This window comes from Acomys russatus, chromosome 19 (assembly GCF_903995435.1).
Source record: "Acomys russatus chromosome 19, mAcoRus1.1, whole genome shotgun sequence".
Classification (NCBI taxonomy): domain Eukaryota; kingdom Metazoa; phylum Chordata; class Mammalia; order Rodentia; family Muridae; genus Acomys; species Acomys russatus.
This window is the reverse complement of record NC_067155.1, coordinates 15,712,424-15,727,170: the sequence shown is the minus strand read 5'-3', so window position 1 is coordinate 15,727,170 and position 14,747 is coordinate 15,712,424. Positions and strand designations below refer to the sequence as shown.

Genomic DNA, 14,747 nt, shown 5'->3' with positions numbered 1-14,747 from the left:
GTAACTAAACCACCTCTCTGTACCCTTCTGGGGGGGAGGGGCGGGGGCACCAGGGTAGGGACTAGAAGTGGGAGAGGCTGGATGTGTGTTTAGGGGAGGGTGAGGTACAGCATTCCCCAGCTCCTTTAGAAGTTGGGTCTAAGACAGGAGAGGGGGTTTACACATCTTCCTGGAAGACCAAGGGCGTCTTCAGGCCCCCCTCAGCCTGGGGGGATCCAGCCAGGAAGTAGTCAAGTCAGGGTTGTGACCTCTTGACGTGACTAGTTTGTCTTACCCAGGCCATTCCCAGGGTACTTGTCTCTCCCTCTCACCCAGGGTAGCGAGAACTGAGTGAGAGAGCCGAGTGAGCAAGATTGAGCAAGATTGAGACACGCGGGCCCCCACTGGTCTCTGAGTGGGAAAGAAAGGCAAGTGCGAGAGATAAAGGCCTCCAAGAGAAAAAAAGAAACAAACCAAAGATTTAACCATTAAAAAAAAAAAAAAAAAAACCACAGACAACTCCGCTACCTTTTTATACGTTGGGAAAAAAAAGTGAAAAAAAAAAATTAGAATAAAAACTTAAAAAACAAAAATAAAAAATTAAAAAAAAAAAAAACAGAAAAAAAAAAAAAAAAAAAACCAAACAAAACAAAAACAAAAAAACCTTCAAGCCGCAGTTCTTTTGTGCGGTTTAAACTTTGACCTCAGCAGTCTCCAAAGCAAGACGATGATGACAAAGGCGGAAAATAAAAATAAAAAATAAAAAAAAAGAGAAAGAAAAATAATGTATATTTTTAAGTATTTGTCCTTGGTGTTAGCTCCTTCCTAAACAAACAAAAGGAGCAAAGAAAAAAAAATCCAGAAGTGTTGCTGGTACGGAGACAACTACTTACTTTGTCTGTGACCCCTCCTCCCTTCCCATGCCACCTACCCCCCCCCCCTTCCTCTAACCCTGCTGTCCTTCTCCCAACCTGTCCTCCAAGCCCAGGGGCTCAATATTTATTTATTTATGTGATTGCAGGGTGACAGTGGCTTCTCCTAAACGGAGGAGGGCCTTTGGATCACAGCAGGGCCGGGAGGGGGAGGGCAGACATCTTTGGGGGTTCTGGTCTTTTTTGGATCAGTTCCTCTGGCTCCTGGTAGCAGCCCACTGCCACCACCATCACCTCCCGATGCCAAGGCACTAGGGCAGTGTGACCACTTAACCTTGTACAGACCTGACTGGCTCCACGCTTTTGGTGTGTGGCTGCCCCTCACCTACTACTCACTTGAATGTCCCCGGGTGGAGGGGGCAGGAGTGGAAAGCCTTGGTAAGTAGTGGGCCAGGGGAGTGGGCCCTGGAGTGACCTGCCTTTCCTCCAGGCCCATTAAGGTAGCTTCTCTTTTGGTTATCTGCCCCCTGTGTTGGCAGCCCCTCCCCTCCCCTCCCTCCCCCTCCCTCCCCCTCCCCTGTCTCTCTTCTTGTGGTAGCGGGTTAGTGTTTCCGTGTTTTTAACTTCAATCTGCTTGTTCATTGTACAATGTGCTTCTTTTAAGGCCCCCGTTTTTGTAACTTGTGTCATTCATCTTAACAACCACCATCAAAAAAATAAAAAGTTAAAAACTGTACAGAGAGAAATGATGTCTGGTGTCCCTTGGCCTCCTGTGTCTGGAGAAGTTAAGATCAGGGTGTGTGGAGGGGGAGACTGCTCTGTTCAAATACTGCCTCGGGAGCACTGGACCGGCCCTGTAACTCCAGGATTTGAAAGAGGACTGACTGCCTTGAGTAGCAGGCTCCTTTGAGCTACAAGATCAAAGGCCAACCTAGCTTTAGGAATGTCTCAAAACAAACAAGAAAACATCCTCCCTCCCTACACACACACACACACACACACACACACACACACAGGTTAGGTCCGAAATATGTGTGTTTGTTTTTCAAGTCAGGGTTTCTCTGTGTAGCCTTGGCTGTCCTGGACTCCGTTTATAGACCAGGCTGGCCTCGAACTCACAGCAATCTGCCTGCCTCTGCCTCCCGAGTGCTGGGATTAAAGCACACGCCACCATGCCCAGCTGATGGTCACCTATAATCTCCGCACACAGAAGGAAGAAGCTGGCAGATCTCTTGAGTTTGAAGCCAGCCTCTCCTACCTAGAGGTCCAGAGAAGCCAGGGATACAGTGAGACCAGGCCTAAGTGCTTGTCTGTGCTTTAAAGTGCAAGGTCAGGAGTTAAGAGCCCCAGAAGGCATGTAGAGACGCCTGGCCTCCTAGAATCCTAGTGCTGAGGGGGATGGGGGGGGGGGGGAGAGGTGGATCCCTGGGGGGGGGTGGGATGGCAAGCCAGTATAGCTGACTGGTGAAGTCCAGGGTGAGGTTGTCCCGTAAGCTTGCACATGCAATAAAACGTGTGCAATAAAACACACATGAGAATAAAACGGGGTGGGGGGTGGGGTGGGGGGGGAAGGGAGTTGATAAATCCAAACCAGTACTGGGACACACACTTCTGCTCCTATGCCTCAAAGACAGGTAGATCTCTGTGAGCTGAGGCCAGCCTGGTCTACAGAGCAAGTTCAAGATTAGCCAAGGCTACACAGGGAAATGCTGGGTTTTTTTGTTTTTGTTTTTAAAGAGTATATGAGGCTGGAGGATTGAGTTTGAAGCAATCTTGGCTACATAGTAAGACTTGGCTCAATGGGGGGAGGGGGCAGAGGGTATGGTTCAGTGGTAAGTTACTAGTGCACGTACGAGGCCATGGGATTCAGTTTCCAACACCCACCCCCAGCACACAGACATGCACTCAAACACACTCTCACATACACTCACTCATACTCACTTGACTTTGAAACCTAATTGATCCTGCCATCTTGAAAAAGCCCTCTGCAGGAGCAACTGACTTCACAGGTCAGGGCCAGGGAGACTCTCAGATGTCACCACTGAGAACAGAAGCGGCCCTAATGCCTTCTGCGCCCACAGTGAGCCTCTAGGCCTCCTTTGTGCTTACTGTGACCTGTCCAGCACACAGGTGCTGGCATCTGGGCAAACCAATAGGAGAGGCTGAGGATTGGAGAAATGAGTGGGAGGTGGCCTTGAGAACGCTGTGAAAAAGTGTTAGACTGCATGGTTTAGGCAGATGAAAGTAGGCTGTGGATGAGTTCGTTGGGAGAGCATTTGTGCAGGTAAGTGCAAGGACCCCTGTGTTTCATAACCAGAACCACTATTATTTTTTCTTTCTTTTTTCACTTTTTTTTTTTTTTTTTTCTTTTCAGTTGTTCGAGACAGGGTTTCTGAGTAGCCCTGGCTGTCCTGGACTAGCTTTGTGGCCTTGAACTCACCGCGATCCACCTGCCTCTGCTTTTTTTTTTTTTTTTTTTCCAGCTTTTCAATATGTTGTTTCTCTGTGTGGCCTTGACTATCCTGGGCTTGCTTTGTAGACCAGGTTGGCCTCAAATTCAGAGATCTGAATTCTGCTTCCTGAGTGGCGGGTTCAAAGTCATGCACCACCATGCCCAGCCTCCTTTTTCTCCCTTAAAAAAATTTTTTTTTTTTTTTTTTTTAAATAAAAAGTCAGTGATGGTTGGGGAAGATCATCAGCCTTCAAGGGGCCGCAATAAGAACCACCGATGGTCCTGCAACACACACGTTTGGGAGCGCTGTAGTCTTGAAGCCTCTATCAACCACCACCTACCTGTACAGGTCTGCCAGGTTGGCTTCTCTGGTCAAGTGTTGTAAGCCACTAGTGGGGCAGCACTCCATTTGTTCCTCTGTTTAGTTTGTTTCTGCAACTTTTTTTTAAAAAAAATATTTATGTATATGAATGCTCTATCTACATGTATACCTGCATGCCAGAAGAGGGGATTAGAGACACCATGTGGTTGCTGGGAATTGAACTCAGGACCTCTGGAACAGCAGACAGTGCTCTTAACAGCTGAGCCACCTCTCCAGTGCTCCCCCACCCACCCACCAGTCTCTGCAACTCTTAAATAAAGGAGGCAATACAGCTGGCTGTGGTAGTACAGGCTGGCAATTCCTAAGGCTGGCTGACCCCCACCCCCAACACACACACACACACACACACACACACACACACACACACACACACACACACACACACACACACAAAGCAATCCTTTCTCACAAAGGGAAAGTATTAGGTAAGGCAAGCCTTTCTCCAAAGGGTCCCCCGAGATCATTTTTGGTAGCCGCTTGCCCAATGCGGGACCCTGGGTTTCACCTTGGATGTGCTGGCTGAGTGCTTGTTTTAAGGAGTACCTAACAGCCACTGAGCCTGGGAACTAGAGGTGTTACCTTTCTTTAGGACCATGGCTCAGAGGCCACCTGCAGTTTCAGCAGAGTCATAGCCAGTGATGCATCTCCTGGCTGGACAACTTGGTCTTTTTAGGTGTTCATATGTATTGGTGTGTGCCCTATGTGTGAGAGTGCCAGGATGCACCAAGAGGGCATGTGACCTCTTGGAGCTGGACTTAGAGGCAGTTGAGAGCCACCCAACATGGCTCCTCTGGAACACTTGCGAGTCAGGTCTTCTTGGCTTTTTTATTTTCCAGGTAGTTTCTCTGTGTAGCCCTGGCTGGCCTGGAACTCTGTAGACTAGATTAGCCTTGAACTCAGAGATCCACCTGCCCCTGCCTCTGCCTCTGCCTCCTGAGTGCTGGGGACTAAAGGTGTGCACCATCACCACCAGGCTTTTTTGTTTTTAAGGCTCACAATGAAGGATGGTCATTCTACTGTCAAGGGTTAATCTCTGCTGAAAACACCATGACAGTGTGGCTAGCCAGCATCCTGTTTTCCCTCCATTCCTGTCCCTCGTGTTCCAGTTGCCTGTCACCTGGTTTTGCAAGGATAAAGGATCCTACTGTCCTAACCACTTACTTGAGATGGGCTGTACAGTAGTCCCGATCTCCCACAGGGCAGGCTGGTTGGTGAGTGTCCTTTGTCCCTAGGGAGTAGGACCTGGCCCTTTGGTTTGTTGCTTAGAGGTCTTTCCTGCAGGGCAGGTGGGTACTCAAGATGGTGCCCGTGACTGAGAAAAACCCTAGTGGGAAAGCAGCTGCGTGTGAGACTCCTTCCTTCTCAAGGAGCTGTTAGGGACAGTCGGCCCTTTTCCTTTAACGTTTGCTATTCTGTGACTGCAGGCACATGCAGGCCACGATGCATGGTGCACGGGTGGAGATCAAAGGACAACCTCTGGGAGTTGGTGCCACCATGAGCTCTCAGGAAGCAAAGGAAAGTCATGTTTTGTGTGGCAAGGGCTTTTTACCTGCAGGACTCACTTGCCAGGTTGTAACAGGTGTCTCCATTTTGAAAATTAAGGAGACAGACAGACAGACTATAGATAGCAGGAGGCTTGGCTGGGCCTATGTTGCCTCATCTCTTCTCACCTGAGCAACAGATAAGCAAGTCTGAGGTCTCCCCTGCCCCAGACTTCCTTTTATCTCTAAAGCAGTGTCCTCCTTTCCAATAGCAACAACTGGAATAATTCTGGAGCAGAAGGGGTTCAGAGGCAAGGTAAGCACACTCATCGTCAGGCCACTTTCACTTTCCTGCTGGGAAAGGCCAAGGAAAGGGCAGCACACAGGTTAGGTAATGCTTCAACCAAACCAGACTTCAACTCAGGCTTACCGTGGGCTGGACTGACTGCCTGTCACCAAGTCACCCCAGAGGCGGCCTCTGTAAAACATGCTCTCTGCAGGGTTAAGTGTGAAGGTTGTGCAACATAACCCTAGGGCAGGGGCCTGTCACCCTAGCTACAGAGGCGGAAGCAGGGGGGTCGCCGAGATCAAAGCCTGTCTAGGAGGCAGCGTGGGCCCAAGGTCTGGGCAGTCAACAAACTTGACCTCAAGATACAGAGAGATGGGGATAGTGACCTTGCCCAGCCATGTGGAAGGTGCAAGTCAATCTGCAGTTCTCGGGGTGTGTGTGTGGGGAGGTACCAGGCTATCCTAGACAACCTAGCGCTGACCAGCCTTTCCATTACCTCCTTCCTATTGGCTGAGGCATAGCATAGGGTGGGTGGCGGGCACTCCTACCCTAGCCCTCAATATTCAGGACTTCCAACTCCTCAGCTTCTGGGTAGAGCCCCAGGAACTTCCCTCAACCACTGTTCCCCCTCACACCTCAACCAAGTCTGCCTGCCCTCAGGGATCTAGTTTGAGAAATCCAGACAGCTTTGTAGGAGGTTACCCAACCAGGCTGAGATGCGCACCAACATTCCTCTCAGTGTTTGGGTTCCCGCCTAAACGAACTGCAGCAGGGTTCTCCTCAGACGGTGGACCTCTAGTGGCACGACATGCTGCCTTCACCTAACACAAGAGGTTGGTTTCAAAGACGCACACCCCAGACGCAGGCTGCCTTCTCTTCAATCCAACAAACTGCACTGCACCCCCTGCCAGGTTCTTTCTGGGGTGCTAGGAATGCAGCCAGGAGAAGTTAGCTCTAAGGCCTGGCCTCATGATCCCCAGAACCCCTATATTTGCAGGGCCTGACACAGCACATATATGTCCAAACTCAGTCTTTATTGACTGCTTCATCTGGAGACCACCAAAGAGGTGAAGGTGGGGAGAGGGGGACGGGTCCTTCCTTATCAAGGACCCCAGAGCAAGCCCCTCAGAAAAGAGAATCAACTTAGTTACAGAACTTACATGGTGGGAGAGAGGAGAGAGGGTACAATATATACACAGGTTTTAGGGGCGCTGGAGGGCCTTCAGCATCAGCCACTGATCTGGACCGCCTCCGCCTCAGCTAGAGTGTAGATCTCGATGGCCTCTACAAGGGGCAGAGCCTCCACCGCGGTTTCCATCACAGCCAGGCCCACGGCGGCCTCCGCCTCTGCCAGCTGCTGCCGGACCGCGGCCTGATGCTGCTGCTGGTGAGTCTTGCGGTGCTTCCAGAGGTTGGAGAAGGAGCGGTAGCTCTTGCCACAGTCGGGGCAGGAGTAGGGCCGTTCGCCCGTGTGGATGCGGCGATGTTCTGCCAGGCGCATGGAGATGGCGAAGGCCTTGCCGCACACCTCGCAGGCGAAGGGCCGCTCGCCTGTGTGCAAGCGCCGGTGGTCTTTCAGATGGGTACTCTGGCGGAAGGCCTTGCCGCAGTCTGGACATGGGTATGGCCGCTCACCTGTGTGGATCCGTCGGTGCACCTGCAGTGATGTCTCTGTGCTGAACAGCTTCTTGCACTCACTGCATTCCAGGCCCCGCCGCTGGGCAGGGGCTGCCGGGGCAGCAGAGGCTGCAGCACCAATGGCTGCTGGTGAGGGACTGACTGGTGTGCGAGTGGCCCTCGAGGCCCTGGGAGTCGGGGGCTCCTTAGCCAAGACCTCTCCGGGACCCGCAGCGGCATGGGCAGCTTCATGTGCCTGCAGGCGCGCGGCAGAGCCCACTTTCTTGCCACAGGTGCCACACTCGAAGCGCCGTGGGGCCTGGGCAGCAGCAGCTGCACAGCGATGCTCGTAAAGCCGCAGGGAGGAAGGGAAGGCAGCCCCGCAGGCTGGGCAGTGGTGGGGCTGGCGCCCAGCATGGACCACAAGCTGGTGCACCTCTAGCAGCCGGCGCAGCAGGAAGGAGCGAGGGCACTCGCGACACTTGTAGGGGTACTCGCCGGTGTGGTGGTAGCGGTGCATGAGCAGGCGGTAAGGGCGGTGAAATCGCACTCCGCACTCCTGGCAGCGGTAGGGGAAGTGCTGGGCGTGCACCAGGCGATGCTGCCTCAGGGTGGAGCTCTGAGTGAAAGCCTTACCACAGTCCCCACAGCGGTAGGGCCTTTCCCCTGTGTGTGTCAGCCGGTGGCGGGCCAGGTTGGCAGGAGAGTTGAAAGGCTTCGAGCAGTCAGGGCACGAGAAGGGCCGTTCTCCGGTGTGTGTGCGCAGGTGGTTCCGCACGTGAGACTTCTTCTTGAACATTTTGCCACAAATGCTGCATTTATGGCGCCTCTCCAGCCGGTGCACAAAACGCTGGTGCCGGGTCAGCTGCAATGCCTTGCCAAACTCACGGCTACACAGGAGGCAGCGGTAAGTGCCCGGAGCTGCGGGCTCTACTGCATTCTCCTCAGACACGGGGAGCTCAGAGGCCTCTGGCGCTCCGGTCTCTGCAGGGGCTGGCTCAGGAAAGCTAATAGCAGGCTCTTCTGGTGGAACTGGTGTTGTGGGCAAAGGGACACCTCCAGCCCCATGGGTTCGCCGGTGATACAGGAACTTGGTGAGGTTGACAAAGGTCTTCCCACAGGGACATGAGTGTAGAGGATTTGGGGTGTGGGCTCGCCGGTGGGCCAGGAGGAGAGCTTCTGTGCTGAAGGCCAGGCCACAGTCTACACAGAGGAAATGAGATTCGCTGCTGTGGTCACCGAGGTGCTGGTCCAGACTGGAAGGGCTGGGGAAGACACGACTGCACAGGGGACACTTAAAAACACCCTCCCGGTGACTCCGAAGGTGCTGCTGCAGCTGGTGGGGTGAAAGAAAGAGCTGGTCGCAGGCTGAGCAGAACAGTTCCTGGGTGGCTGCAGCACCTGACTCCCCACTGTTGCTCCTCCGGGGCTTCCGGCCCCGGCGGTCCCGCCCGATGGCCTCCCCATTGCGTAGCTCGTAACTGTGGTCAGAGGCTGGCAGAGGGTCAGGCTGAGATGCAGCTGCCTCAATGGGCGAGGGGTCCACGGTTTCCTGTTTTCTGACAGGCTCCTCAGCCTCTGGGGCCGCAGCAGGAAGGTGGGTGGCCTGGTGCTCCAGGAAGTCGGCCGGCACCTGGAAGAGCTGGGAGCACTCGGAGCACTTGTACAGGAGCAGCTCCACTTCCGTTATCACCTCAGCGGCGGCAGCCGTGGATGGGACGGCCGCTCCTTCCCCACCCTCTTCTGCTTTCCGGTAGGAGTGTTCCACAGCCACTCGGGCCTGGCCCACGGGGGCACCTAAGACAACCGGGGCGCCCAGGACAACCGGGGCAGGTGCTTTGCTGGGTGCGGCCCGGAGATGCATCTGCCGATGGTTCAGCCATACTTCTTGGCTGGCAAACAGAGCTTTACAGTCCACACACTCATAGTGGATGGTGCTGGAGCTCAACGGGGGCACCTTGGGTGGGGGCTCGGCTGGCACTGCCTCCTGGGGTGCTATCATCTTCAGGTGTAGCTCCTGGTGCTCCAGGAGCTGGCTGGGTGACAGGAGCAGCTGCCCACACTCAAGACACTGGTACTGGCTCTCCTGTATGAGGGTCTGATACAGGCCTGTGCCTGAAGCGGCCTCTGCCGCCACTGTGACTCCAGGGTCAGCCACGCCCACCAGCTCAAAGTGCTGCTGGGGCACGTGGGAGTTCTGGTGCACCAGCACTTCCTCCAAGGATCCATAGAGCTGGTTGCACTCGGAGCAGACATAGCGGTGCTCAATATACAGGACTGTCTCTTCACTCTCCTCAGTCATGGCAGCAGCCAGGCCCTGGGCTGAGAGAAAGGAGGGCGGGGACACATCAATCCTCCAGGGCAGCTCTTTCCCTGTGTTACCTCAGACACATTTCCTGCTCCAACTTGTTTTTTTGGTTTTTCGAGACAAGGTTTCTCTGTGTAGCCACGGCTATCCTGGGCTCACCTCGTAGACCAGGTTAGCCTTGAACTCACCACGATCCGCCTGCCTCTGCCTCCCAGGTGCTGTGATTAAAGGCGTGCGCCACCACACCCGGCCCCAACTTCTTGACTACATTTTCCCTCCCTAATAACCTTCCTTCCCTGACCACAGGAAGAGGCAACACAAATCTCTCCAATGGTCTCTTCCAGGGATTCTACCCCAAGGCTTCTGTCTTAACCAGCACTGAACTCCACCCACCAGATCCTGTGACCTTTCCAACCCTCTCATTTCCCACACCTCAAAAACGGGTTCTCAAGGCCCTATCCATCAAACAGGAACACGTGCCCCTCAGGGCAGGATCCCTCTGCCAAGCTCCCCACAGAGCCCTTCCTCTCGCGGCCTGCTTCTCCCAGCTGCACTTCTCTGTAGTGTCTGCTTCCTCTCAGGCCCACAAACTCCTTTTTCACACTCGGACCACACAAACCGGTGCACAGGCCAATGCTCGGCACTCTAGTTTTAGGCATTGTGGTCTGAGGCCTCCTCTGCCTACCACCAATGTCCACCAGATTCCTCACACTCAGTTACCCAACCTCCAAATTTCCTCTCACTGGCCCACCCTATCTCCATACCTACTTTCTGAAACTCAAGACTCTTAAAACTGGTTCAAACTAAGCACATCAAGACCTTTCTCAGCAGGGCGTGGTGGCGCATGCTTTTGGTTCCAGCATTCCAGAGGCAGAGGCAGAAGGGTCTCTTGTAAGTTCCAGACCAGCCTGGTCTACAGTGCAAGTTCCAGGACAGGCCAGTGATACAAAGAAACCTTGTTTGTGAGAAAAAGAAAAGGGTCCAGTGGGGTGTGTGTGTGTGGATGGGGGGTGTGTGGAGGAGGGGGAGGGGCTGGGGCGGCGCCCACGTCATCAACCTTTACCTAGAAGGCACATCTCCACAAAAAGCCCAATCCTTTACCCTAGACTATTCTCACCCCTCAGATGCCCCATCAAGACCAAGCATACCCTGCCAAGCCCCCCAAGTGTGCCCAGATCCCCTTTTCAGTGACATCACTCCTTTCTTAAGGCCACTGTAACTCACCTGGGGGTGCCTATGTGCCAACCCCCCCGCCCCAACCAATACCACCCTTTTCTGGATAAAGGTCCAGGCCCAAATTACTTAACCCATCCCAGAAGCACACTTCAGAGGATCAAGCTAAATCCTTGGGGTCCCCTCCCTTTGAGAAAAGACCCAGATCCACCCTAACTCACTCCAGGAACTTTCAGACCCCCATTTTATAAGAATTGAATTTCTCCTTCTTGCAAGAAAACACACACACACACACACACACACACACGAGTCATCTTGTTCAGGGCTATCCAACCTAACCCTTTCCCCTGTCCCCTTCAACCCCATCATTATACAAAAAAGAGGCTCTCTTCTTCATACTTAGCCCTTTTCACCTGCATACAACTATGGGACTACCCAGACACCCCCCCCCAAAGTGATACATCTCATTCTCACCCGCCAAATTCCTATCTCTTTCTCTCCCCCAACTACACCCAGGACCGGCAAATAGTCACTTTGGCCTACTTACCTGTACCTAAAACAATCCCTCCCCTCCAGCTCAACCTGTGAATACCCATGAGACCATAAAGACCGCTGTCAACACTTTTCCAGGGTATTCACCCCCCCCCCACTTCCACGGGTTTATCGACCTTCCACGATCAATATAACCCCGTTTTCCACACCTGGATCCCTCCCTTAGCTGGATACCTCAAACCCCTCCTCTGCCTCAGTTCTTTCCAAGGCAGAAATCGATTTTCCTCCCTGCATTAATTACCTCCCTTCTCGGGCTACCTCCCCAGCCCGGCACCCCAAGAGTCCTCTAACCGTCTCCTTTCGATCCCGGACTCATCCCAGCGCACCCACCCCTGGCCCCGCTACCCCATGCAACCGGAGAGCCCGTCCGCCGAGGCAACCCTGAGACCGCCCCTTCCCGCCAAGGTCGGCCCCCTGCCCGCAAGCCCTGCCCCTCCTCACTCAGCCCCGCACACAACTCCACCCGCCACCCCGGCGCGGCCCCCGCCCGTCCCGCGCGCCCAGCGGCCAACGGCCGCTCCGCCCTCCGCACCGGGGGGGGGGGGGGCGATCCTTCAGGCCTTCAGCGTGCAGGCAGGCCGAATGACGCGAGCAAGCCGCGGGGTGGGGCCGGACCTCCACGCTCCCGCCGGGGGAACTCACCCGCCTCGGCGGTCTCGCCGGCCCCGGGTTGCAGGTCCCTCTGCACCGCCGCTCTAGCTCCGCGTCCTCTCTAGCGCCCGTCGTCTCGCCTGCTCCGCACCCTCGCTCTCCTCCGCGGCCGCTCTCGACAACGCCCCTCCCACCTTCCGCCACGGGCCGCCGCGCAGGCTGCGCCACGCGCCCAATCACCGGCCGTCCGGCCGTGCCGTTAGACCAATCGGTGCCCAAGCTCCTGGGCCCTCGGCCAATAGCGCGCAGGGGCGGGACTACGCAGCGCCCAACCAATCCTTTAGCAGCATTCCCTCACTGGCCGCCCCGTTAAGCCTCCCCGGAGGAGCCTCCTCATGGACTCCGCCTTTGATGGCTCCAAAGGGCAGCGCTCAGCGGAGAGCGGCGCGATGACGTCGGGGGGCGGGGCGAAGCTGCAGGCGCCATCTTGGGGGGCGCCGGGCAAGCGTCGGAGCAGGGGTTTGGGCAGCGTGTCGGGTAGTGGAGCCCCTGCGATCCTCTCAAGGCCGGCGAATTGCAGCCCGAGGGCCCCCTCCTGCCCCCAGGGCCAGTGGTAGAAAATGGAAGACCACTCGGCGTGAACGGGACAGGGGACCAAGCAGCGGCAGTGACACCGAGTGAAAGGGCGCGCGGGGGGGGGGGGGAACCGAGGCTAAAAGACTTTAATTTTTTATTAAGGGGTGGGGGTGGAAAAGGGAAAAAACGAGTTAGACGAGGAAGGGAGGGATGGAAACGAAACGTTAGGAGAGGGAGTCTAGAGGAAGAGGAAAACCTGAAGTACGTAACAGGAAGTGGGAAATGGGAGAAAAAGGAAAAGCTCTGTAAGTTCCTTTGGAAGAAGCTGAGAGTAGGGCGTGGGAGTTCCAGAAGAAGATAGTGGATCGAGCCCGGCAGTGGTGGCGCACGCCTTTATTCCCAGCGCTCCGGAGGCAGAGGCAGGCGGATCTCTGTGAGTTCGAGGCCAGCCTGGTCTACAAAGTGAGTCTAGGACATCCAAGGCTACGCAGAGAAGCCCTGTCTCAAAGAACAAAAAAAGAAGATAGTGGATCGATTCAGATTGCGACCAAGTCTCCCGATGTGACCAGGCTGGCCTCACAGAGATCCCTCCTGACTCTGCCTCTGTTAAAGGCACGCACCAGCAGTTCAGGCTCCCTAGGCAGGGGGAAGGCATGGCGTTGCAGGCCAGCCAGTGTTGCCTATGAAGAGACCCCGATTTCGAAAAACAAACAAAAAAATAAAATAACATGGAGAGCCAGTGAAACGGTTAAGCACGAGAAGCCGCCTGCTAAGCCTTATTCTGAGTTTTGACTCAGCACTCGGGGAGGCAGAGGCAGGCGGATCTCTGTGAGTTCGAGGCCAGCCTGGTCTACAAAGTGAGTCCAGGACAGCTGGTTTTTTATTTGGGAGCAGGTAGTTCTAGCACTTTTAGACATGTTTTCAGAGGGGCTTGGACTCTGCAAACCAAGAGGACCTGAGTTCGGATCCTCAGCACACATGTTGAAGAGGCCCACAGTGCTTGTGTTGTAGGAAGTGGATACCCATAGATCCCTAGAGCTTGCTGGCCAGTCAGCCTAGCCAAACTGATGAGCTCCAGATTCATCAGTGAGAGACCCTGCCTCAGAAATAAAGTGGAAGCTGGCATCTCCCAGAGTGAAAAGGCCAGTCTGGTCTACAGATAAGAGACCCCATCTTCAAAAAACAAAGTAAAGTGGATATGAGATTTTTTGTGTGTGTGCTTGTTTTTTTCCCACAAAAGTAAAGCCAGTGAGATGGTTCAATTGGTAAAAGCATTTGCTAAGTCTGGTCCTGGGGTCCACAAGATGGAGAAAATTGACCCTTTTTTGTTTTGTTTTGTTTTGTGTTTTGAGACAGGGTTTCTCTGTGTATCCCTGGCTGTCCTGGAGATCATTCTGTAGACCAGGCTGGCCTCCGACTCAGAGATCTGCCTGCCTCTGCTGCCCAAGTGCTCAGAATAAAGGCATGCACCACCACCGCCCTGCTGAGAACACACCTTGAATCCCAGCACTTGGGAGGCAGAGACAGGTGAATCTCTGCGAGTTCGAGGCCAGCCTGATCTACAAAAGGAGTCCAGAGCAGCTAAAGTGACACAGAGAAACCTTGTCTTGAAAAGCAAAAAAAAAAAAATTGTCCTCTGACATATTCACATATCATGTGCACACACACCCCTAAATATAATAAAACATGGTGGAGAGGGCCTGAAGATGTCCAATATCTATATTTGGACTCTGCACAAGTACACCAAAGTTTTCTGGAAGCTCCTTAAAGCCAAGATAACGTCAGGGGAGCTATCAGAGGTGCATTGGGTCAAACACTGTCTCTCATATCAGAGGAGTCTCAGGGTTGTGTTATTTCCTCATCTGATGCCAAAAAGGAAAAACTACTAGGCCACTGAACCAGAAGCAGGTCTGAGTCTCTGGGCCACCTTTTGTGTGCCCTCCTATTGGTGTCTGACAGGATGTCCCTAAATTCTCTCTAGACTCCCTAGCAGCAGGCCCAGGTGTTTAAACTAGCTTGGCCTGAATCCTGGCCCTGGCACTTCCTAGCTGTGACTTTGGGCAAAACAACTCCAACATGTCTCAGTTTCCTTATCTCTGAAAAGGGATGGTAGTCTTTGTCCCAGGGTTGCGAGACTCTTAAGTAAACACCACTAATGAGAAATTATTTTTTTTGAGACCGGGTCTCTCTGTAACCCTGTCTGCCCTGGAACTCTAGGCAGTCCAGGCCGGCCTGGAGATCCACCTGCTTCTGTCTGCTGGGATTAAAGGCACGTGCCACTATGCCTGGCTGGAGGAATTGCTTTTATTATTTTACATTTTTTAGTATCTCAAGGTGCCTAGTGGTTGCTGACAGGTCTGAGTGTCTTTTGTGACACTAGGAGTTCTGCCCAGTGCTTTCCATGTGTTATTTAATTCTGTCAACCCTCTTAGAGAAAAACAGTTGCCATGAGGTGCTAAGAAACAGGCCCAGACA

The 14,747-nt window shown here is 53.9% G+C and overlaps 1 protein-coding gene across 2 annotated transcripts; it reads right to left on the bottom strand.

Moving 5' to 3' along the window:
* Positions 1 to 6,634: 6,634 nt before the first annotated feature.
* Znf574 (zinc finger protein 574) lies at positions 6,635 to 11,891 on the bottom strand. 2 transcript variants are annotated; one of them, XM_051162561.1, is made up of 2 exons: positions 11,748 to 11,891; positions 6,635 to 9,394 (listed from the first exon to the last, which is right to left on the bottom strand). In XM_051162561.1, the coding sequence occupies exon 2, from the start codon at positions 9,372 to 9,374 to the stop codon at positions 6,684 to 6,686; it is 2,691 nt and encodes an 896-aa protein (XP_051018518.1). In that variant the 5' UTR covers positions 9,375 to 9,394; positions 11,748 to 11,891; the 3' UTR covers positions 6,635 to 6,683. The 2 variants fall into 2 exon arrangements, with proteins under 2 accessions (XP_051018518.1, XP_051018519.1); XM_051162562.1 differs by lacking the exon at positions 11,748 to 11,891 and adding an exon at positions 10,200 to 10,255.
* Between the last annotated feature and the right edge of the window lie 2,856 nt (positions 11,892 to 14,747).

Bases quoted from the DNA above. Each gene is read 5' to 3' on its own strand.
- Znf574 (XM_051162561.1), bottom strand. From the start codon at position 9,374: ATGACTGAGGAGAGTGAAGAGACAGTCCTGTATATTGAGCACCGCTAT.